We start from the raw sequence: 22,120 nt of genomic DNA, 5'->3' as shown, positions 1-22,120 counted from the left end.
AGAAGAGAAACGACCAGCATCTTGCCGGTGAGGAACAGACCACGGGAGCCAAAGTGCTCGCCGCTCAGGAAGAGGCACCATCGGCATTTAAACACGGATCCCACAGGGCTCCACGGGCCAGGTCACGCTGCCTCTAGGGAGAGAGTTTCAGGAAATACGGGGCGGCGGGGGGAATCGATGCTTGAGTCCAAAAGGGCACAATGCTTTCGAGAACTAGGAGGTCACAAGCGACCTTTGAAAGAACAGCAGTGTCAACGCAGTTACCCTGATGAAAGGGATTGCACTGGGCTGAGGAGCTCCTTGGGGCATGAACCTAAAGTCCAAAGTTGGGGAGAGCCGATCTGTAAGCACCCAAGTACTCCATTTCCTAGTACCCACCCCCCCGGGGTGGCAGTGAGGAGGAAACGGGTCAATGCAAGCGAAGTGCTCAGCACGCAGTCAACGCCCCGTTAGCCGTGAGTCACGGACGACCTAGGATGTGTTCAGCGCAGCACCGGGGAGCAGTCTAGGGAGAGGCGACGGCCGTACCACCATTGCCGTCCTCCCAGACAGTGCTGCTGGTTTAGGTGGGGAGACGAGACACAAACAGGTCGGGGACGAGGCAGCAGAGCTCATTAGGAACTGGTGTGTATGGCCAATGCTGCAGGAGACCACGCTTCCCAGAGGGGCCGGACTTGAGGAGGTCCCGAAGGCTGGGAGACAAGGAGGAAGGGAAGGACATCCCAGGGTGGGCTGGGCTGGAACGGGCAGAAAGGCCCACAACAAAAGCACTTCATTCCAAGTCGGGCTCTCCTGGCAACAGCTCCTCAGAGGCCCAGGGCTGAGTTTGCACCGCCCCATCATGTCTGCAAAGGGTAGAGCGTGAATGTGAAAAAGGACAGGTGTGCGCCAACTCTGACGGGTCCCCATTCAACGCCGCTGACCGGTGGGCTGTGCGGGGCAGTTCTCGCCCCCCAAAGCGGGGTGTGGACTATGAGCACGATACATGGGAAAGAACTTCAGAAAAAGAGCGAGCACCCAATCCGGGCTGCCTGCAAAGCTCTTTACCGACCCACTGCCCCACCACCGAATATTCAGAGGTCGGAGGACAACAGAGAGCCTTCTCCCACCATTTGCCTCCTACTAAAATCTCAGTTTTCCAACCTCCAACCAACTATAGCTCTACAAATACCCAGACCTGCTAGCATGACATTCAAAGCACTCCATGACCTGGCCCCAATCTACTTTTCCTGCCAGGACCTAGCCCTCGCTATGGCCATCCCCCCACTCCGGCACACTCCCCCTGACCTCACTCAGACACAGCCACACCTCCGCCCACCTCCTCGCTAGAAATGACAGTTCCCGTCTCCGCTGGTTCAAAGCCTAAGCCTAGCCATCCTCCAAGGACTGGCCAACTGCTACCTCCTCCATGAAGCCCTCCTGAAGCTTCAATCAGAATCGTTCAATTCCTCTCCTGGGCTCACCCAGTACACCTCACTCATGTAGTAACTGAGCACACGGACCAATACATACACACAGCCTTATGTGTGTATGCCTATCATCTCTGTGTCATTGTCAGCTCCAGGGGATTGACCCCACAGCACTTAACAACCACCTAGCACACAGCAGGGGCTTATTCAATGCTTTTTCAATACCCAAGGCTTAAGTCCTCACCCTATCTTGAGTATTCTTCAAACTATGGATAGCAAACTAGTAGTGGATCTTGATTAACGTTTTTAAATGAAACAAATATAGGACAGGAGAAACAGTAAGAGAGTCCATCACGTACGGATAAATCAAGGTTCCCTGAACCTTTGGTTTGAGGTACATACCCTGGGTCGGGATAAAAAAAAGCACGTTCACTGTGGACCACAGCCCCCACTCTAGAATCAAGCAGCAAATAAGAAAGTAAGTTATCAGAGGTTTTGTCCAAAACATAACTTCTGAAGAATGCCTGGGGTAGGGGGGTCACTACGCACTCTGTTCACTCGCCAACACCTGCAAAGCGTCAGAACAGAAACATCATGGTAGGGGCTTGGGATGTGGACAAGTGTCCTCACTCACAGATCCTTCCAGTAGGTCCCCCAGACTCTGCTTACCAAGGAGGAAGGCACTCAACTCCTGGTAGGCAGATGGGCAACTAGCTTTATGACTAAAGGGGGAAATGAGAGATTTAACCCTTCGTTAGCCAGACATGTGTCTGAGCAGCAGTTGATATAAACACTGTATTTTAAACCCCAAAAGCAACATTCCCAGGAGATTCAGGGCAATGAAGCCTGCTCCCAGGATTGCTAACTTGGGTGCCCTGGGAGAAGGGCATCTGATCTGGCACGGCTGCGCAGGGCTCTGAGGGATGTTCCCCTGCCACCTTCCTGACCCTGGCATCACTCCTTTCTATCACTCACCTCTCAACACATCCCTGTCCCCAACACCTGCCACTGGGAACCATGAAGTCTGGCCACAAACATCTCCACTGGTTCCAAAGCCTCCCAAGCTCAGGAGCTCTTAACCTTCTAAATAATGAATTTGCCAGCCATAATTAATGCAAAGAAAGAGATGCTATACATTTCTCTGTTGCTTTGAGTTAGTTACTTTGAGGGAAGGGCAACTTCTAGCTAAAGGGTCAGATAAGTTGAGATCAATATAAGCCACCACTTCTGAATCTTTTAAATCACCACCTTCCCTCCCCAGACCATCCCTGAGCCAGACCCCTGCAGTGGGCATGGAGCAACCTGCAGGCCTGCAAATGACCATCCATTCAAGCTAATATTCAAAGCGACATCATTTCCCATCCAATTCCTGATTCCTGTCACGCCTCCAGGTTCCCCCCCACCGCCCCCCACCAAAAAGAAATCACTGCAATCTCTGGGAGCAGACAGCTAAGAACAAGGGAAATAACCTCAAGAGCACACAAGGGAAACGCAGAAGGGAAACACTCAGAAGATATATCAATAAAGGTGTAACATCTTGAACAATGGAGGTGAAATTCTGGTTCTTCTCCAGATTGGTCAAACCCACTTAGTTATGTCCCTACGTATAATTGCCCTGATGTGATCAAACAGGGATGTGAAATTTACAAATCTGGAAGTATCTGAAAGAGGACTGTGAGAATGGTGGGAGGGACTGAAATTGTGGTAGAGGGAAAACCACTGGCTAATTAGGGAAGACCTGTATCGACCTTACAAGTATCTGGAGGACTATGGGGCAGAGTGTCTGTGACCACAGAGAGCAGGATTAGTGGGGGACCCTAAGCACTCTCTGGAAATGGAATCAGCTGCTCAGCGAACAGTGACATCCCTCTCCTGGAGGGTCCGAGGACAGGCGAGGAAGCACAGAGCCCACGAGAGCCTCGGCATGGGGGCTGGCCTCCAAGTCCCCTCCAGCCCATCCCCCACTGGGACAGGGCAACACCGGAAGCCAGGGCCCTGGGTTCTGTTGCCCCTGACATGGAGGGAGCATGCGCTGTGGCTTACCTATTCATCCTGAAAGGACAGTGAGCATCTGGGGAAGGTGGAAGGGAGAAGGTAAACAAAGTATGTATTTCCACCACTGCACCTAGCCAGGGACTGGGATATTAAGAGAGCTGGTGTGGGGTTGAGGTTCCAAGACAGGAGCTTCCAGGCCAGACCCAGAGTCCCCAAGACCAACCTCTTTAAGCTCTGGCCTCTGGGCAGCAGTAAGGAGGGCATCTCTACCACCTGGTGCATTTTCACTTACATTTAGGAACTGTTTGTTTTATGCTGTTTTGGGTTACAGGGTAGGTGCCAAGCGAGACTGTCCCCCTTTCAGCTTCTCTTTTTGAAGAAAGACAAAGAGAAAAACAAAACCACCAAGCACCCGTAGCCCAGGCCCGTGTCTGCGCTGTGGGCGGCCTACATGAGCTTCCTTTATCCAACCACAAAAAGGCATCCGTGGAACCAGCGAGGGGCCCTGGAACGGCCCTTCCAAGCAAGGGCCCGCCGCTCCGTTGAGGTTAGCAGTTAACCAGGGGCCAGGAGCCACTCGGGCAAACAGACCGTGCCCCTCATTACACAACGCCAGTCCTTATCTGTCCCTTGCCACTGTCAGTTTGCAGACATTGCGTAGTGTGACAACCACAGCCGAGACTGGCCCGAGGGAGATAGCCGTCTCCCTGCTTGCTATCGGAGACGCAAGAGGGGGCCGGGACGGTTAGCCGGGGTTCACACGTTCGGGTTGCTGTTAAAAGAGAGTTGGAGAGAGACGGATAACAGTCTGGCTGGCCAACTTCACAGTGTCACTTCCTTTGACCGTGACAGCTGAAGGCCCCCCTCAGTCCACCTCCCTCTCCCAGGCCCTCCGACCAACCGGGAGAGGTGGCAGGGGTGCATTTCAGGTCATTTCATCACATCTGGGTGGAGTGCCAGGTGCGAGACGGGGGCGCAGGACACGCGGATCACTCTCCGAGTTCCCTTCCGGGCACGCTGTGGAAGGCAGGCAAGGAGCTGGGGCAGCGGAATCCGGGTTCATGGCCCATACCATGCCATGCTCTTCCTCAAACGCCTTCCTGGGCTCCCAACTGCCCCCGAATAAAGTCCCAAAACTAACCGCTACCTTCATTGAGCAACTACCCTGTTCCAGGCACTGTGCAGGATGTGTTCAATGCATTATCTGAAATCCTCAGACTAGCCCACACGCTGTCCCCCACAACAGCCCCACTGGAGGGATGAGAAGACCCCGGTTCACAGTGCTTTCAGCACATGGCCAAGATCACACGGGGTGTGCGTGGCATGGGGACAATCTGCACCCGGGTCTGCCTGTGCTCTCTCCACTCTTCCGTGCTCTGTCCCTTCTCCCCTCCCCGGCCTGGCATTCACGGCCCCTCTGTCTGACCCCAACCTACCATTCCAGTACAATCGCCCTCCTTCCAGCCGAAGGAAGTTACTTTATCAGGAATCTGAGCACTTATCACTATTGCAATTTCATAGCTTTTCACAAGATTGCCAGCAACGTAGCTCTCCCCCATTAGGAAAGCGCACAAGGACAGCAGCTGCTCATCATGGAATTCCCAGGGCCGAGTCTAGTGCCCAGCACACCGTAAGTGAATCCCTCCAGGTGGAAGGCATTTCATCTCTAAATTTCCTCGTGCTTTTTCTAGGTAGCTATATAATCTTTCCACTTCCTACTTTCTGTCATACACACACATACACATGTAAAGTATTATAACTCCTCTGCTCAAATTATAAACTCCTCAAGAGGAAGTCCCATATCTTATTAATCTTTGTATCTTAAAACCCCGAACACTCTAGGGCACCTGGGTGGCTCAGTCGGTTAAGCATCTGCCTTTGGCTCAGGTCATGATCCCAGGGTCCTGGGGATGGAGCCCCACATTAGGCTCCCTGCTCAGCATGGACTCTGCTTCTCCCTCTCTGCCATTCCCCCTGCTTGTGCTTGCTCTTTCTCTCCCTCAAATAAATAAGATCTTAAAAAAAAAAAAAAAACCCTAACACAGTGCATCACCTATAAATCAAAAGGACTCAATGTATATTAATCTACTCAGCTGAGCAGCAAAGAGATTAATGAGTAAGAGACAAGTCACCAGGCCAAAATCCACCCAGCACCCCTCATATCCAAATATTTGAAACTACTCTCAAGTCAGATCCTATTCTTACCGCCTCCTTGGTGGAAACAGGGAGCAGACCAGGCAGTTGTATACAAATTTGAGATGAAGGAAGGATTAAAGGAGGCAAGGAATGAAAGACATGGCTTCCAGTCCTGGTTTTGACACAAGCCGGCTGTGTGGCCTTGGACAAATCACAGAGCCTCTCTGGACCTCCACTTTTTCTGCCCTAAATGAGCATGTTGTCATAAATGATTTCATGAGCCCTTCCAGCTCTAACATAATTCTATGATCCTTGGTCACCTTGAGGACCCACACCTGTAGGGCAGGGGGAGCGCTAAGAGTACCTCCCTCAACAGGTGGCAAGAAGGATGAAGAAAGGGACACTCAAACATCCCCTTATACTATTCCTCAACCCTCAAAAAGAAAAAAAGAAACCATAGCTAGTGACTCAACCAGTCATTCGCCCTTCTTAGGAAGGATGACAGCCATGATTTGAATAGGGATCTGAAGTAAATAAAAGGAGAAAGCAGACACTGAAATGGATGGTCAATAAATAACTTCCAGTGAAACCTGAATTTTTCCCCACATATGTATACTTTCACAGATCCAGTTTGGGAGTGTTCAAATTAGCACAACCTGGCCTTAAATACTGTGCAAAACACATAGTAAGCATTTTGCTTTCATTTATGTCGTCAACGGTTCCAATGGGGATGACTCATCCTTCCTCTTTAACACACTGTTCTAATATGGTTTACTATAAATAATGCAGAGAGAGAGGGAGCGGGTGAGGGACTGAACACTAGGCCTCTGCACAGTAAGGTCACAAAAGACCCAGGTCCCACAGACAATCCCAAGGTGAGTGTGAGCTCCCCTGAGCGCCCAGCCGTGGCCCTCATGACAGGAACAGGAAACACGTCCCTCCACTCTCGGGCATTCAGGGCACGTAAGACTGTTACATGCTGAGGATGGGCCAGGGCTGCGCTGGGGTTTACCGCATAAGCTCCTTTAACCTTCCGGAGCCTTCCCAAGAAAACAGGTCGGGTGCACACTCAGGCCGCCATGCCTCCATGCCTACTCCCTTAGAGTGTCAAAAATCAGTGCTTTCTTTCTGACCCCAAGCTACATCTCCTGGTGGTGGTAGATTTTCTTAACAAGAGAAGTGCCTCTTGGGACCCCAAACTCACTGGAGGTCCGACCACAAACGCAGAAACACCACAGCAATAAGAGGATCTGCTCCAGGCCGAGGCAATCGGTGGTGGCAGCCGGAAATCACTAACTCCTTGGCCTCCTTCAGTTCCCACCTAAGAAGTGAAGCCAACATTCACCCAGGGGCTGATCTGACAAGCTCTCCTGGCACATTCTTTCCAGAACCTACCTTTGGAATCAGACACAGTCATCCAATGTCATCACTCAACTATATTCACCGGATTGGTCATCAAATTATTTTGACCATTTCCAAAAGTCAAATCTACTTGCCCAAAGGACAAGGCAAGAGAATATGGCACAGACCTTGGAAAGGGTTCCAAAGGAAGATTTCCAAAGTGTTTGGGGCTGTGGCCACATCACGGGATTACGTGATCGCTTATTAGATATGTAGGCTTCTTCAGGAGAGCAGTAGCACTTCACAAATGGAGACATTTGGATTCATAATGCACCTGCATCATTCACCCATTATTTGGTCTGTAGCCTGCTGGCATGGGGTTAGTACGATCATCAGTGCAGCAGTGACCCAAACAAAAGATTTCACTGGTTCCTTCCAGAGTTTCTCGTCTGGACCAAAACAGCAGGCTGCGAAGGGCCAAGTTCTACAGCACAATAGTGCCCATTTACAAAGCACCTGCACAGTGCTGCGCACTTGACACATTTTATCCACATAACCACCTTAAAGGTGTTGGTCTCGCTTTTTTACAGAACGAGGAAAAGGGGACTCAGAAGGCTAAGTAACTTGGTCAAGGCACACAGTAAATTCTGGAGCCTGGGTTCTCATCCAGGATACCTCACTCTAAAGCCTCTATCTTCCCGTCCTTCCACAATGTCCCAAGAAAACACCACCTCCAGCCTCCTCCCAGAAAGCTTCTTCCCTGAGTAAGGAAACCCCCCACCCCGTGCCCCCTAATTCCTGGGCTCTAGTTCACTATCTTCAGCCCCTCACGGACTTTGTGCTAGGCGTTTCAACTTCCCGGTATGTCTGTCCCAGCAGACACCCCCTGCTCTGAACAGCCCCCTCCTCGATCTGCAAACATCGCAAGGACATCAAAACAAAGCTATCAGTAGGGTTCCTAGCTTTACCAGCCAGTCCAAACTCTTTTGTTTGATTCTCAGACAGCTTATTGACTAGGTGATGGGGTCAGAAGTTTGCTTTTCACCCAGCCTCTTCCAGAACCGAGCACCTGGCTTGAAGAAGCAAACGCAGGGCAGGTGGGAAAAATCCCATTGAAGATTTCAGATTTACATTGTCAGCGAGCAAAAAGTACTCACCAGCCAACAACATGTGGAAAGGAGAAAGGGTTAAGGGAGGAAAGGCTACGAACCACAGAAGCAAAAATTACCTACACCATTTTCCCTCTTGCATTAACACGGGCATCAGCAGCACACTCGATGGAATGTTCTCAGAGACTCTGTGCGTCCACATGAAGGAGGAGGAAAGCAGGTGAGGGCAGGAAGTCGGCAGACCGTGTGATACAAGCAGCTGCCTTCCATCAGGTGCTTTTACACATCTCCATCCCGATCTGAAAGAGGGTCTTGGCTCCCCACCTGGTCCCTCCCTCACACACCACCCCTCACCCTGACCCCGACACTTTATCTTTGCCTATTGGGAAAACTGGCATTTATCAAGTAATCTACTCCTCATATATTGTTAAACAGACCACAGGGGTTATCAGTGGAGTTGATACAGGGAGATAAACAGCAACCTCTTATGCAAATAGCACTAAGAATGTGGGACTGGCCACAGGACAAAATCGGAATTTAGGAGAACATGAATCTTAAGGCTTTACCTAGGTTCCAACCCTGGAAACCGCAGGAGCTCGGAGAAGGTTCTCTGCATGGATTCTCCTCTCGCTTTCTTGCAGGGAGGGGCAGGTGTGTGTGGGGAGGGGGTCCAACCTGCTTGGTCAAGAAGGCGGTGGCTTCCTGTCTTTCTAACAGAACTTTCTGTGACCATGGCCTTCGCCTCCTTGCCACAGACACTTCATTTTTCTAGGATTTCAGTTCCATCGGAATGAGCTCTGTTCAGAAAGGGAGAGAATGGTATTCTCCAAGGTGGGAGGGGGGTCAGAGGGTGGAGGAAAAAAAAAATCCACAGAAAACCAAGAGTTCCGGGTCCCAAGACACAAGCCGCATGACCAGGAGAGGATCCCTCCCCCTGGGCTCTGCAGATCTGTCTCTGCATGGCAAGAAGCGGGGCCAGGTGGCATCTTTTCAAACCTTTCTCATTATTTGAAGGGCAAACTCACATCAAGAACCAAGAGGTGAGTGGCTCCAAGTGACAAAAGCCTTGCATTCAGAGGGACAGAGCTAGCGGCTTCTCACACCAGGCTGCAGGCTGGGGAGGGGAGGGGGGTGGAAACGGGAGAATGACAGAATCCAGGGCTGGCCAGAATGAAAGACTGAATGGAAGAGCCTAATTTACACAGGAAGTGAGCACTTACCAGACCCTTCATCTCAACACACAAAACCCTCGGCCATATCTGGAAGCAATTACATCCAGTTAACATGATCTGCTTGCCACTAAAATTAACTGCAAACAGAAATATTTTTCACTTTTGCAACGGGGGATGCCAAGGTTTGGCCTATCCCCGCTAGCCCCCGAGCCATTGAATCTGGCTGCTGGGGAATACTTAGCAGCTATCCAGCTCAAAAAACAAAAACCACTCTTGTGGCTGTCAGGACACAAAAAGTAAAATAGTGGATAATTATGAAGGGGGGAAGGAGGGGGAGAGGTGGCAGTAAAAACCATTGTGCTAGAAATTGAGGAAAGGGGCCAGGCACGCGGGACCCAAATGGGTCTGCGGCGTTTTACAAGTCCAGCCCTGGTTTTCCATGCTCAACGTCAAGGGAAGAAAAATGTTTTTAGAGTCACTCGATTTAGCAGCGCTTCACATTGTTTTTAGGTCCCATCTTCATCCCTTCTGCCAAGGGGACGGGGGTGGGGGTATGTAGGGAGGTAGACTCGCAAATGTTAGCAGATCCTTAATTTAGCAGAGCATTTAGGGGACAACTGTCACGATTTAACTTCTGCACCGAACGCTTCCCATCCCTACTCCACGAACGCTTCCGAAGTGGCTTCCACCTGCTTCAGGAGGGGTTAGAGACCACGATTCATTTGACACGGGCACAGTTTCTCACGGAGAGGGTGGAGGGGAGAACTTGTGGGCACGAGGAAACGGGCCACTGTCCCATCTCCAAAACTCCAGGTCAGCTGCCTCGACGCACTGACCACTCCTGTCCCTTCTCTCTGCACCCGGCCCGCCGACTGGACAAGAACTTATTTTTATTTTTCCTTGAACTGTTGTCACTGATGTCAGAGACAGATGGACCAATTCATTTTAAAGTTCCGGAAGGAGGCATCATCTCCAAGCCCCTTCCCTGCACCCCCCCCCCAGGCCCATCATCTTCTGGGGGCCAGACTCCCCGGGCCACGCCTCCCAGTGTAGTTCGCTCCTTTGTCACCAGGGGCCTTTCGCTCGGCAGCAGGCAGACAGCTCACAAACCTCGCTTCTCAAAGAGTCGGGCCAAAGCTTCCCCCCAGAACGAGGTCAAACGCTGCTCTTCTCCGCAAAAAAATCACATTTACAAACATGACTCGCAGGCAGAAGAAGAAGCAGGGAAAACTAAGTAGCTTTTCTTTGATTCCAAGGCTCTGATGAGGAAAAAAGTCTTGATACATTAAACGGAGAAAAAGGACTAGGCCATTCTTTCCAAAATTTCTTAGAATAATATTACGATGAGAAAGAAAGAAAGAGACACCTCCTGTCAGTGAGGGCCGCAGACCACGCCACGTGCCTGCCCCGGGCTCTATATTCCGAATGCATCCTCCTATGGCTAATATCACCGCAGCACGTTAGAACTTCCTCCCAGAGAGGAGGAAGCCGGCGGTTAGGTATCTTGCCCGAGCCACGGAGCTTCTAAGAGGCCGAGGATGAATTCAAACCCGGGTTCCCAGCTGCCCACCATTCTGCGGCCAAGGATTCCAGAAACTTCTGACATTGCAAGAATGCAAACAGCCCAGCAAATAATCATCCTCAAAACCCACCCCCCCCCTCCCGGAGACAGACAGCCCCTGTTGGTATGTGGGGGTCTCTGCTCCCCCCACCCCCAGACTACACACACACACACACACACACACACACACACACACACATCTAGGCACACACAGGCTCAGCTCTGCCACCACCCGCCAGCCATCCAGGCACAGAAACGGTTAAGTCATCCTCACTGAATAAATCAAAAGTTCAAGGCTGCAACATACCACAATGATTCCCTCTTTACATATGACAAGAACCAGAGAGGGGCTGAAATCCCAAGCATCCTGAGCAGCCCGCACAGGTTACCCCGCCAGGGTCAGGGCCGCGGACCTTTAGAGGCAACATTCATTTCCTGAACAGGACAAGTTCTCCTGACTATAAAGCTAATGGGAACTTCCTCGCACGGCGAGCTCAGGCTGACAAGGCTACTTGTCCCGGGCCACGCAGGAGGAGGGCGCTGGTTCCCATTAGCGGGTTATGATGCCAGGTGCTACTAATAAGGTACATCGGCAAGAAACAAGAGCCTGCTAAGTTGTCTCTCCGACTCTGGAAGTAATCAGGCCTGGGCTTCGGGGTTGGGGAGGGGACCTTATTTAAAGAGAGGATGGGGGGCGTTGGGGGGGGAGGTAGCCACGGTAGACCCCGAGAGCATCTAACCCGCCGAACGGCTTAAATAAATACATTTCAAACAATCCCTCTGCATTTCCCCCAACTACCATAAAAGACTCCCCCAAATCACACTAAGAATGTCTCCCCCAGCACTGCAGGCCCGATGGATCACCGAGGGCCATTACGGCCGGCCACATCTGCTTCTCACTATGGCAAAGAGCGTTGTGCCAACAGGCCTAATGGCATTAAGATCACAACGCTCGGCTAATCCACTTAGAGACCGACACCGGGCAAGGGTGGCAGGGGGCTCAGCGAGCGAGCAAGCGGCCCCCTTGTCAGGCTGGGGTCGCAAAAGAAGCGGGAAGCAGGGAGGCGGCCTCACGTGTGAGTCCCTGCTGTGGGCTTTAGGTGACCTGCTACCTCGTTTAACTTGTTTGAAACCACATGGAGAGGTGAGGGGCTAAGCTCTCTTCACAGGAGAGGCGCCCGACGAGTCGGACAGGCGGAGTCATCTGCCCAGATTCACAACGTGGCGCCAACAGTCACACCCACGTCTGTCTGACGTCAGGCTTTGCGCCCCTGCCCTGCACACCTCGCCCCTACAAAAACAACGGTCTGGCGGTCTGTCTTGCTCCTGACACGCCTGGTGGTGGTGGTTTGTGTCCGTGTCCAAATCCTTACTTAACATTTCTGGGGAGTCCAAATGGCCCGAGGGGGCGCCCGGCTGGCTCAGTCAGAAGTGCGTGCGACTCTTGATCTCGGGGTCTTGAGTTTAAGCCCCACGTTGGGTGCAGAGACGACTTAAATAAATAAATAAATAAACTTTTACAGGACGTAAATAAAAATGACCCCAAAGAGGGGAGAACGCTAAAAACCACTTCCAACTGGCCCTGCAATTTCTCCTCTTCATCAAAAGTTCTGTGACCGAGTCTCCTGATCACTTTGCCAGGGAGGTCCCCACAGTCTCAGGAAGTTCTTCATGCTGTCTAACTCGGCTTCTTCCTACTGCAAAGCTGAACGCAATCCGTTCCTGCTGAAGGAAATCAGGGCTTGAGGACAGAGTCGAACGTGAGCTGGGAACTTAGAAATGAGCAGGTTTCGGCGAGTTTTCAGCCAAAGTTTCCATCCTGACAATAAAGTACTGGATCCCCTGCTTGCAGCTGCAGAGATAAGCCTCACGTAGGCAAAACCCAACCATGGTTTTTCCAGACTGAACCAGCATAATAAGGACACCGGGGCTTTTAAGGGGAAACAGTAGAAAGGGGGATTTCTGATTATGCTGGCATGAAATTAACAGCAAGAGATTTTTATTTTTGTAAGTGGGTTTCTTCTTCTCTCTTTTTCTGTTTTTTGTTTGTTTGTTTTTCTTTTTTGAGTCAGCATAAAAGGCCCCTATCGCTAGAAGCTGGTCTCTCTGAGCCGGTAAGAGATGATGCGGGATGATGCTGTGCTCCCGGGATTTCTGTGACCCTGACCCCCAAAAACCTGAACCCTCTGAAGTAAGCAGCCCTCTCCCCTACTCTCCTCCTCTCGAGCCCCCAGAGGAGATCCGAAGGCCAGAGGTGACCAAGCGTGAGCCTCCCGGCCACCAGCTGCAGGGAACACAGAGCTGGTCCTTCCTGTATGTCCCCTTCCCTTATGATTCCATCCGGGCCCGAAGGTCCAAACAGGGCGTTATGGAAAACACAGTGAACATGGGGCCGGAAGACCTGAGCACGAGCCCCAGCACCCCCCTTCACAGTCTTACTGTGGACAAGTCTGGTAACCTCTCATGCTTCCCTCTGCCCATCAGGGAATTTGCGACTAGTATCCCCCTTACAGGGTGGCCAGAGCGTGTGAGGACAGCCCGACTCTGAACGCACTTAGCACAGAACCCATAATGTACCAAGCACTGAGAATGCTGTTTGCAAATCCACCGTTAGCAGCGGGGAAGCAGGACAGGGAAGGAGCCCTGGAATGCCCACCCACCTCAAGCCCAGACTTCCCTCCGTAAGCTGGGCTTTGTGCTCCTCAAATCTGCGTCGACCACAGTGATTTGCTCGCCTGGCCACAGGCGCGGGCTATTGGACACTGGGTGAGCCTGCTCGGCATTTGGAACTGATGATGGTGGAGCGCTGCCCAGCTAAATTTAAATGAGAACTGGAATGACTCATCAGGCTGCGGGTCAATGGGACAAAGAGTACCCTGGCCACCAGGGTACAAGAGATCAGCTTCTTGGGAGGGAAAATGCAGGTGCTCAGGGTGTATCGGCCCCACATGCCGCCCATATGAACTAACACCTCTGGGGGAAAGCAGGCCCCCCCGGACCAACAGGAATGCATTTCTTACCGTGCACAGCCAGTGGGCCATTTCACAAGAGCCATAAAAATACAATAGCGAATACACACGGAGCATTTACTCGATGCCACCATTCCTTGCACTTGACAAACATTTGCTAATGAACCCTTGTAACAACCCAGTGGGTAGGTACTGTTATTATGCCCATTTTACCAACGAGCAAACAGGCACAGAGAGGTTAAGAAACACAGTCACACAGCTGGTAAGTGGTAAAATCAGGATTCTGGCCCAGAGAGTCGAATTTGCTCGAAATGCACGTTTACTACACGGAAAACATCAGAGGTGGGGCTGTGGGGATGCCTCGGTGAATTTTTCTTTCTACCAAAATAACTGCCATCAAGCCAGGGCTTTCACCTAACGCCACCAAAACAGAACCTTTAAGAAAACCTTCTGTTGGGGTGCCTGGGTGGCTCAGTCGGCTAAGCGTCTGCCTTCGGCTCAGATCATGATCCCAGGGTCCTGGGATCGAGCCCCGCATCGGGCTCCCTGCTCCGCAGGAAGCCTGTTTCTCCCTCTCCCTCTTCTCCTGCTTGTGATCCTGCTCTGTGTCTCTCTCTGTCAAATAAATAAATAAAATCTTAAAAAAAAAAAAAGAAAAAAAGAAAACCTTCTGTTGGGGCACCTGGGTGGCTCAGTCGTTAAGCGTCTGCCTTCGGCTCAGGTCATGATCCCAGGGTCCTGGGGTTGAGCCCCACATCGGGCTCCCTGCTCAGCGGGGAGCCTGCTTCTCCCTCTCCCTCTGCTGCTCCCCCTGCTTATGCTCTCTCTCTCTCTGCCAAATAAATAAATACAATCTCTAAAAAAAAATCTTCTGTTACCAAGGAAAATTCAGGAACCCTCCAAGGGGCACACTGAGGCACGCCTGTGTTCATTTAGCAAGATTCTTAAGTCTCTCAGCTGGACTTGTTTTAAAGTCATTAATTTAAAAAAAATTAAAGTGATTGGAAATGTTTTTCCCCTGAATTAGCAAGAAATGAAAGAGTTGTGAATGGAGTTTGATTTTAACAGTTTAGGATAATCACTATTTTAAAGATTCATAAATAGAGTTCCTAGAACAAGCAGGAGGCGAACGTGTCGCTGAGCTGAGGCGTTCTTGCTTCCTCTCCCCTCCAGCAATTAGCAGCTCCATCCGATAGTGACAGCAAATTAAAATGGGACTTTTCTCACTGAGATGAAAGAACAGGCCACTTCCCTCCACTGGAAAGAAAATAAAAGAAATCATCTTCAAAATGTCCCAGAGTTCAGCCTAGAGCCCAGCTGACTTCGTGAGTATTAAAAAATGAAGTGGGAGCAGACAGGAACAAATCAGAGGGACCCCTATTCCAGCTGGCTGACTGCCAATCCAAGACAGAGCAAAACGCAAGTAGCCAAAAGGACCTCATGAAGATGTAAGTACGTGCACAAGGGGTTAAGGGAACTTCTTAAAGAACTCAACCCAGAAACGGCTCATCCGAGCACCTTGTTTTACAAACGAAGGAATTAAGCTCAGAAGGGAAAAGAGCCCAACAAAGGTCATGGGGCTAAAAACCACGCAGCGGAGTCTAGAGGCCTGGCCTCCACCCCAGCTGGGCACAGCATACACCACCAAGCCTCCTGCCATCTTCCCAACTACCCAACTAACGACCTCTCCAAAAGCCAGATTTCCAGGAGTCCGGGAGGTGATAAATGTAAGTCATTCATCACCCCCAAAAGCACACTTCCTGGAAACAGAAATGGATTCAGAAAGGATTTGGGCAAATCTGTGAATGACAGAACAGCCACAAATAGCTACTCGGAGAAGTCAAGCTCCACCTGACCTTTAGGATTGACGTCAAGGAAGATAGCTGTGGCCTCCAACGGTGGTATCTGAGGGATGGTGTTGGCACCCAAAGACTAGGTCAGATGGACCCGCCCCAGAACGGCAGTGTCCATGTGCTTATATGGCCTGGCGCAGGGTACTCAGGACTGGGCATCGGAAGGGAAGCTGAGCTCCTGACCCTATCCATTTATAGTTATGTGACCTTGGACAAGTCACTTACGGGCTCCAGAGCTCCTTTTCCTCGTCGGCAAGGTGGGGCTGAAAAAGGTCCACGATCCCTGATCCAAAACCTGCCGGTACTTCAGAAAGCCAAACTGTCCGGATTTTAGAAAGCTACTACGGGGCCCACAAGTGTTTGCCAGTCCCGAAGGAGTCTAGAAAAGCACTCTGTAATCAAACACATTAATATTTTTACAGCAAAACATATGAATATTCAAAATAGGTGGGATAAATATAGCCTCCCATCAGTTCAGATCAGGTTTTGCCACTAAACGAGTTGCACAGAACCTTTTTGCTTTCAGAGCTTCTCAGACTTCATATTCACAGATAGGGGATGATGGAGCCGAACCCGCGTAGGGGAGGCTGCGGGGCGGAGAGAGACAAAGTCCTGAAAAGAGCCCGGCAAAGAAACAAGTGCTACCACTGATCAAAGGCACTGTTAATATTACTGCTGTTGGCTGTCCTTACTACACTCTTTCCCAACAGAGCTGGGTTTGACCTCGGAGGTGCCTAAAGCCGGCAGAACGATGAAAGGCGACTGAGAGTAAGGGCAACAGCTAAGCTCCCCAAAGTGGCCGAAACCAAGGTCAACAGCTGCTGGCCCTCTACATGGTCAACCACTGAAAACAGAGCAGCTGGCCACCTGAGAGACCAAGGCGAAGAGCCAGGCAGAAATCTGTCATCTCAGCTATGTGGTTCACGCACCCTAGAGCTGGCCCCAAGAAGCCTCTGGGAAGGGCTGCACACGTGGGTCCGGGGAGCTGGCTGAGATCATTCCTTGTTTCCCGAGCATCCCTTCAGGAGCCCAGCAAGAGTTCCTACTGTGTGCACACAGGATTCACACTGTAGCCAGTCCAAGGGTCTGCTGGAGAAGATCCAGAGGCCCCCGGGGAAACAAGACCCGGCTCTGATTCTGCAGCACGCAATTCAGAAACACATTCCTACCAGGCTGCGTGAGCCTGGGGAGACTGAGGGCTAGGAATGAGGACTGTGTTCACACCTAAGTCAACCACACCATCAGCTGTAATCTTAGCAACCTGTGTGTAATTCTGAGAAGGAGAAGTTGCAGCGGGCTCAGGTGAGCTGGACCCAGCTCATCCCTAGCTTATCAGATCCAGATAAGCCTACATGCAGAACAGCTCCAGCCTTCCAGAGACAGAGAGAGAAAGGAGAGATGAACCTAGAGAAGGAGAGTCCAATCCTCCAGAAACCTGCTGGGACCCTCCCTCCCTCAGATACTGTCCTAGAAAAGGTTGTGGCGCCCAGAGCTTGCTCCTCATCTGCCTAGAGAATGCTGCTGGTCTTTCGGGTCTGCTGACCTTCTGGGTCCTTCAGGTAAGTGAGCCCCATTTAATTTGCCCAAGGAGCCCTGCCCTGTCTTTCCATGGGTCCCTGACTCCAGGTGCTGCTGCCTGTATGTTCTCGCCCAGCACCGCGGGGACCACCACCTCGCTCTTCCATTCTGTCCGCGGCTCCGGCTCTCCCTCGCCAGCCTGGGACTGAGGCGACCTAGTGACGGGATCCAGACCGAACCCTCCCTCCCGAGCCGCTTCCCTGCCCTCTCCCCCTCTCTCCTCTCCATGCCCTTCTATTCCTCAAGGATCCGGGCAACAAGAACCGTGGGGGACTTAACTCAGCAACGCTTTAGTCTGTGGCTTAAAAGTAAAATAAAACGAAACCTGTAGCTTGTTGTTTTCTCACGTTCATCGCTGCTATGTTTACACCCAATTGCACAACATCCTGATGCCAAAATCCCCCCTCTGACTGTTTGGTCTTGCCCTATTGTTTGTACTGGTGGTTGTGATGGGTGGGGAGGTACAGAGAAGAGCAGGAATTAGGCAAGTGGCACCTTAATCGGGGAGTTTTGAGGGAGAGAGAAAAAGCCTCCCACAAAGTGCATCTGACCAGGGGGCAGCCACAGGAACATCTTCTCCCTTCCTTGACTTCTTCAGTCCCCGCAGCTTCCCACCTGAGGCCCTGCCCTCAGCTCTAGTCTCTTGGGCTGCAGCAGCTTACTTCCCACCCTCAGTCAAAAGCACATTTGCCAGGTCAGCAGCCCACAGCCAAGGATCCCTGGACCAGGGCCTGCCCGTCATAAGCTCACAGGGACAGGGACATTCTCCACATCACCTTACGACCAGCAGGGCCCGGGGGGAAGGCAGCGCTGTGGGCCCTACACTCTAGAATTCAGCGTCAAAGGAGGCAACGCGGAGACCTGAACAGAATGGGGGACCGAAGGGTCCGTCGTCCCCTGCATGCTTACTACGTGCCACTCACTTGCTGCTCTAGGGGTTTCTGGATGTTACCGCACCAATTCAGCACCACGCTCTACAGACCATCTCCATTTTAAATTTTTTTTAAGTAGGCTCCACACCCAGCATGGAGCCCAACACGGGACTTGAACTCACAACCCTGAGATCAAGACCTGAGCTGAGAGCAAGAGTCGGATGCTTAACCCACTGAACCACGCAGGGGGCCCATCTCCATTTTAAAAAGAGTAAAACAAAGCTCAGAAAGGTTACATAACGATCCCAAGCTCCCATGGAGAGACATGGCTAGTCCCACGGCCCGTTCTCCGGGGAAGGTAACACAGCCAGGCCTCCGCCTCTCCCCAGAGGACAGAGGGTCCCACAGAATGGGAGCCTGGACCTCCTGGGAGGGTCGTATCTTCTGCAGCCCACCCAGCTAGAGAGGCAACTACAGAGGCAGAAATAAAATTACTTTCCACTGTACCCCATTTCTCACAGCACGTATCTGAAAGAATTCACATCCGGAGAAGATGACAGATCTGTCTGGTCAAGTTTGGGGAGGGGGGTTTCCTCTTCAGGAAAGTGTGAGCAAAAACACACACACCCTCGGTCTATTTCTGAGTGGCACAAACATCAAGAAGACGCACCTGCCTGGCGGTTATTTTTCGCACCCGCCGGAAAAATTCGGCTACTTTCAGCTCAGCGGCACTTTCCACAAAGTCAGTCTCACGAGCCGCCGATCAGCCCGTGTCGGCACAGGTTCCGGCTGGGCTTGGGGTGATCAGCCGACCGCCAGATGCCTCTCCGGCCCCCACACCCACTCACTCACGCCCCCTCTCCTGTACCTGAAGCAAGAACGGAGGAGAAGGTGGAGGAAGAGGGTTGCTGAAGGGCAGACTCCCCCCGAGATCGGCAAAACAGCAGGCGAGAGGGTGTGCAGGAGGTATTATCGTGGACAACAACGAAAGTGGCCTTCCTGACACCGTTCACCTGACCCGGGGACCAGAGGGTAAGATGATGGGCACATCGTTACAACAGATCCAAGTAAAAGCCAAACCCACTACAGATTCTGTCCGTATTCACTCCACTTAGGATGAGCGATGCTCAAAACCCTCTGTTGTGTAGACGTGATCCTCTTCAGCACGAAGCGACTCCAAGAGGTGGCAAAGTGCCAGGAGGCTAAGACCTGAATTTGAATCCAACCCGGTCTCTTACCTTCTATGTGACCCTGGGGAAGGGTCTTAGCATCTTCCTATGTGAAAGAAGAACACCCCCCACCCTGCCCAGCTGACTGCTCTAACAAAAACGTGACTCCACGTAAAGCACTCAGTATCGAACCAGGCATGCCAAAAGAGCTCAACGAATGCTCATCTCACAGAGAAAGAAACAGAAGCTAGAGGGGAGTCAGTGCTGGCCCCAAGTCGCATTTAATTCAACGTGAGTAGAGATGGGATAAGAATAAGGCTGCAGGCTGCAAAATCGAGACTCTCATACCCGTCCTTCCCCCTTGAATGTAAATCAACTCCCTCTAAATGTGTTTGCAGGGGCAGAGAACGAGGAGGGAGAGAAAGCAACATTCCTGGTGAGAAACGTTCCCCAGGAATGACGCGTGGAACCGGCAGCTCCTCACATGGCTGAAGCAGCATCAGCCCCTCCCGGGCTCCGGAGCTGCCCACTTCCAGCCTTGGTGGGGAGCACTCCCTGGGGACCTGGGCACCTGTGTCCCTGAAACCCAGCAACATAGCCACGGCCAGACCAGGGGAGACCCTCTTCCCCAATCCCACCTCCTCGTCTCCCTCCCTCCAGTTTATTAGTTCTCCAGGCAAAGGCGATCAGACCCAACAGCAGAAAAACTAAATGGGAACCCAAAAGCAGTAAGAGAGAAAAGAGCTGGGCCCCCGTGAGTTCCCCAATGCTTAGGAAAGACCCCAGGCCCTCTTGCCACATGTGAAGAGTATGTCCCTCACCCCCCAGCCAGGAGTTAGAAAAAGCGGGGGTTTCTTCACAAAGAGCAGGGAGGACTGGGGAGCCAGGCCCCAGGGCGTGGGGGTAGCTGGGTATGAAGGCAAGGTGTCCGAGCCAGAGGGCCGGGGCCGGGGTGTGGGGTGCGGGGCCGGAGAGGACCCTACCTGTGCTGCTCCACAGCCTCGTTGTCGGGAAGCTCCACCCCACACACGCTGCACTGCTCCCCGATGGTCCGGCTCTCGGACTTCATGCCCACAGCCAGCTCCCCCAGCTTGCTGAACAGCTCCCGCTGGATGAAGCCCTGGGGCAGCAGCCCCCCGTAGGTGCTGAAGTCCATGGACACAGCCAGGGCAGGCTGCACGTGGAGGCCCGAAGTCACCGAGGATGGCATGCTCAACACGGCGTCAGCCTTGTGGTTAGGCAACACGGAATAGATGCCCAGGTGTTTCTCAGCTGGGGGCGCGGGGTGCTCGGGGCGGCCCGGGGGGCCCTGGCCAGCCTCGGCGGGAGGCAGCAGGGGCTCCGCGCTCTCCTCACGCCCATAATGCAGCTCCCGAGCGCTGGTGATGACGCTGCTCCGAGTCGGGGTCCCGGGCCCCTCTTTGCCCCTTTCCTCAACTTTGTCCCCCACGGCGCCCGCCGTACTGGACTCGGTGGCCCCAGGGCTGTCCTGGCCGGGCACCTCGTCCACCTGCATCATCTCCGTCTTCCCCTCAGCCACCCCAGCGTGCCTCCCGCCTCCAGCCAGAGTGGGCTCCTCGGGCCCCGCAGGAGGCTGAAGAGTTCCCTGGAGGAGAGACTGTCCTATGGTCATCAAACTGTCCACCGCAGCCTTGGTGGGACTCATGGCTGAATGACCGAATGAGGTGGAGACGGAAGGGCTCTGGTCCACCACGGGTCCCGGGAGGCTTTGTGCGGCCACACCGGCATACCCACTCTCCTCGCTGGAATGCTTCGAGATGAAGATGTTCTTGAGGTACCGAGCCTTGCGGTCCTCTTCCTCCTCGGCCGCGCCATCTGCCATGGTGGCCTCCGTGTCATTGTCATCCGAGGCCTGGATGGTCTCCAGGATCTTCAGGCACTGCTCCTCCAGGTACTCAATCTCTAAGATCTCGGCTGCATACAGCAGGTCATCCAGGTCCTCCGCCTTGGCTTGCAGTGTGGCCGTGTATGCGTACTCCAGAATCTGCTGGAAGGTCTTTGGCGAGAGGAAGTCCAGGGTATAGTGCTGGCTGTTGCGGTGGAATAGGATCTCGAACATCTTGCTGGTGCAGGCCAGCACGGTCCGGTGGGCATGGAACTCCTGGCTATCCACCATGATGACCACATCACACAGCGTGCCGGCCAGCCGCATCTGGTTGGCCTTGCACAGGAGCCCCGTGGGGTGGCTGGGGTTCTGCAGCTGGATCATGCCCATCTTTGTCAGATCCATGATGCTCCCCTCGGCTTAGGCATGAGGCTCTCTTTCCTTCCTGGCTCTGCGTGGCGGGGCTGGGTGGGTGTCCTGGACCAACCGAGGGAGCTACAGGGGATAAGGGAGGGGCGGGAAAAGAGATGAGAGGACAAAAGGTAGATTAGTGTCCCTAAAAGTAAGGAGTCAAACAACACAGCACCCGTATAGCCCCCCAGTGAGACAGTCTTGGTGGTTTTAATGCGGGGGGGGGGGGGGGGAAGGAAGTTTCCTAGAACCCTGCACACCTGCCTTTACGAGCCCAGGAATGAGGAGGGTAAAGAGAAGTTTCTGCCACCACACACGCTTCATTCACTGCTCTGTGATGGCTGTTAGATGAAGCGAAATGGGAATTACAGTGAAGCCTGTGAGTCCCAGGCTTTCTGGAAGTCTCAGAGTGGGGGCTCCGATACGTGCAACAAGGCCAACGTGCGTTATGAAGAAGTGTCGGCCCGCACTTTAAATAAGAATTTAACCCCTTCCTTTAGTCAGTTAAAGCCCTGGATCTCACTCTCAACCCCTGTGCAGTAAACCTCATCTTCTAAACAAAGTTCTTCAACGTTCTGCCTCACTGCAGCCTCATGAGGAGCACAGGTAAGCCTACTGAGGCTCGCAGCCTCCAGGCGGGGCCCACAGGAGTCTATGAGGAGGGGCTCTCCTTCTCTGGCCCTCCCAGGCCTCTGCCCT

The 22,120-nt window shown here is 52.5% G+C and overlaps 1 protein-coding gene across 5 annotated transcripts in view; it reads right to left on the bottom strand.

The window, feature by feature from the left end:
- Nucleotides 1-22,120, bottom strand: part of ZBTB16 (zinc finger and BTB domain containing 16) — a 184,376-nt gene that overhangs the window by 158,255 nt on the left and 4,001 nt on the right. For 4 of the 5 annotated variants that reach the window (XM_032427947.1, XM_032427943.1, XM_032427944.1 and 1 more), the window contains exon 2: nucleotides 20,148-21,505. In XM_032427947.1, the coding sequence (XP_032283838.1) occupies nucleotides 20,148-21,415 (1,268 nt within the window). In that variant the 5' untranslated portion in view covers nucleotides 21,416-21,505. Of the gene's footprint in view, nucleotides 1-20,147; nucleotides 21,506-21,681; nucleotides 22,114-22,120 lie in introns of those variants that run through there. The other variant, XM_032427946.1, reaches the window with a different exon arrangement.

The sequence above is a fragment of the Phoca vitulina genome, unplaced genomic scaffold (assembly GCF_004348235.1).
Source record: "Phoca vitulina isolate PV1807 unplaced genomic scaffold, GSC_HSeal_1.0 scaffold38, whole genome shotgun sequence".
NCBI lineage: Eukaryota > Metazoa > Chordata > Mammalia > Carnivora > Phocidae > Phoca > Phoca vitulina.
This window is presented reverse-complemented; position numbering and strand designations above follow the sequence as displayed.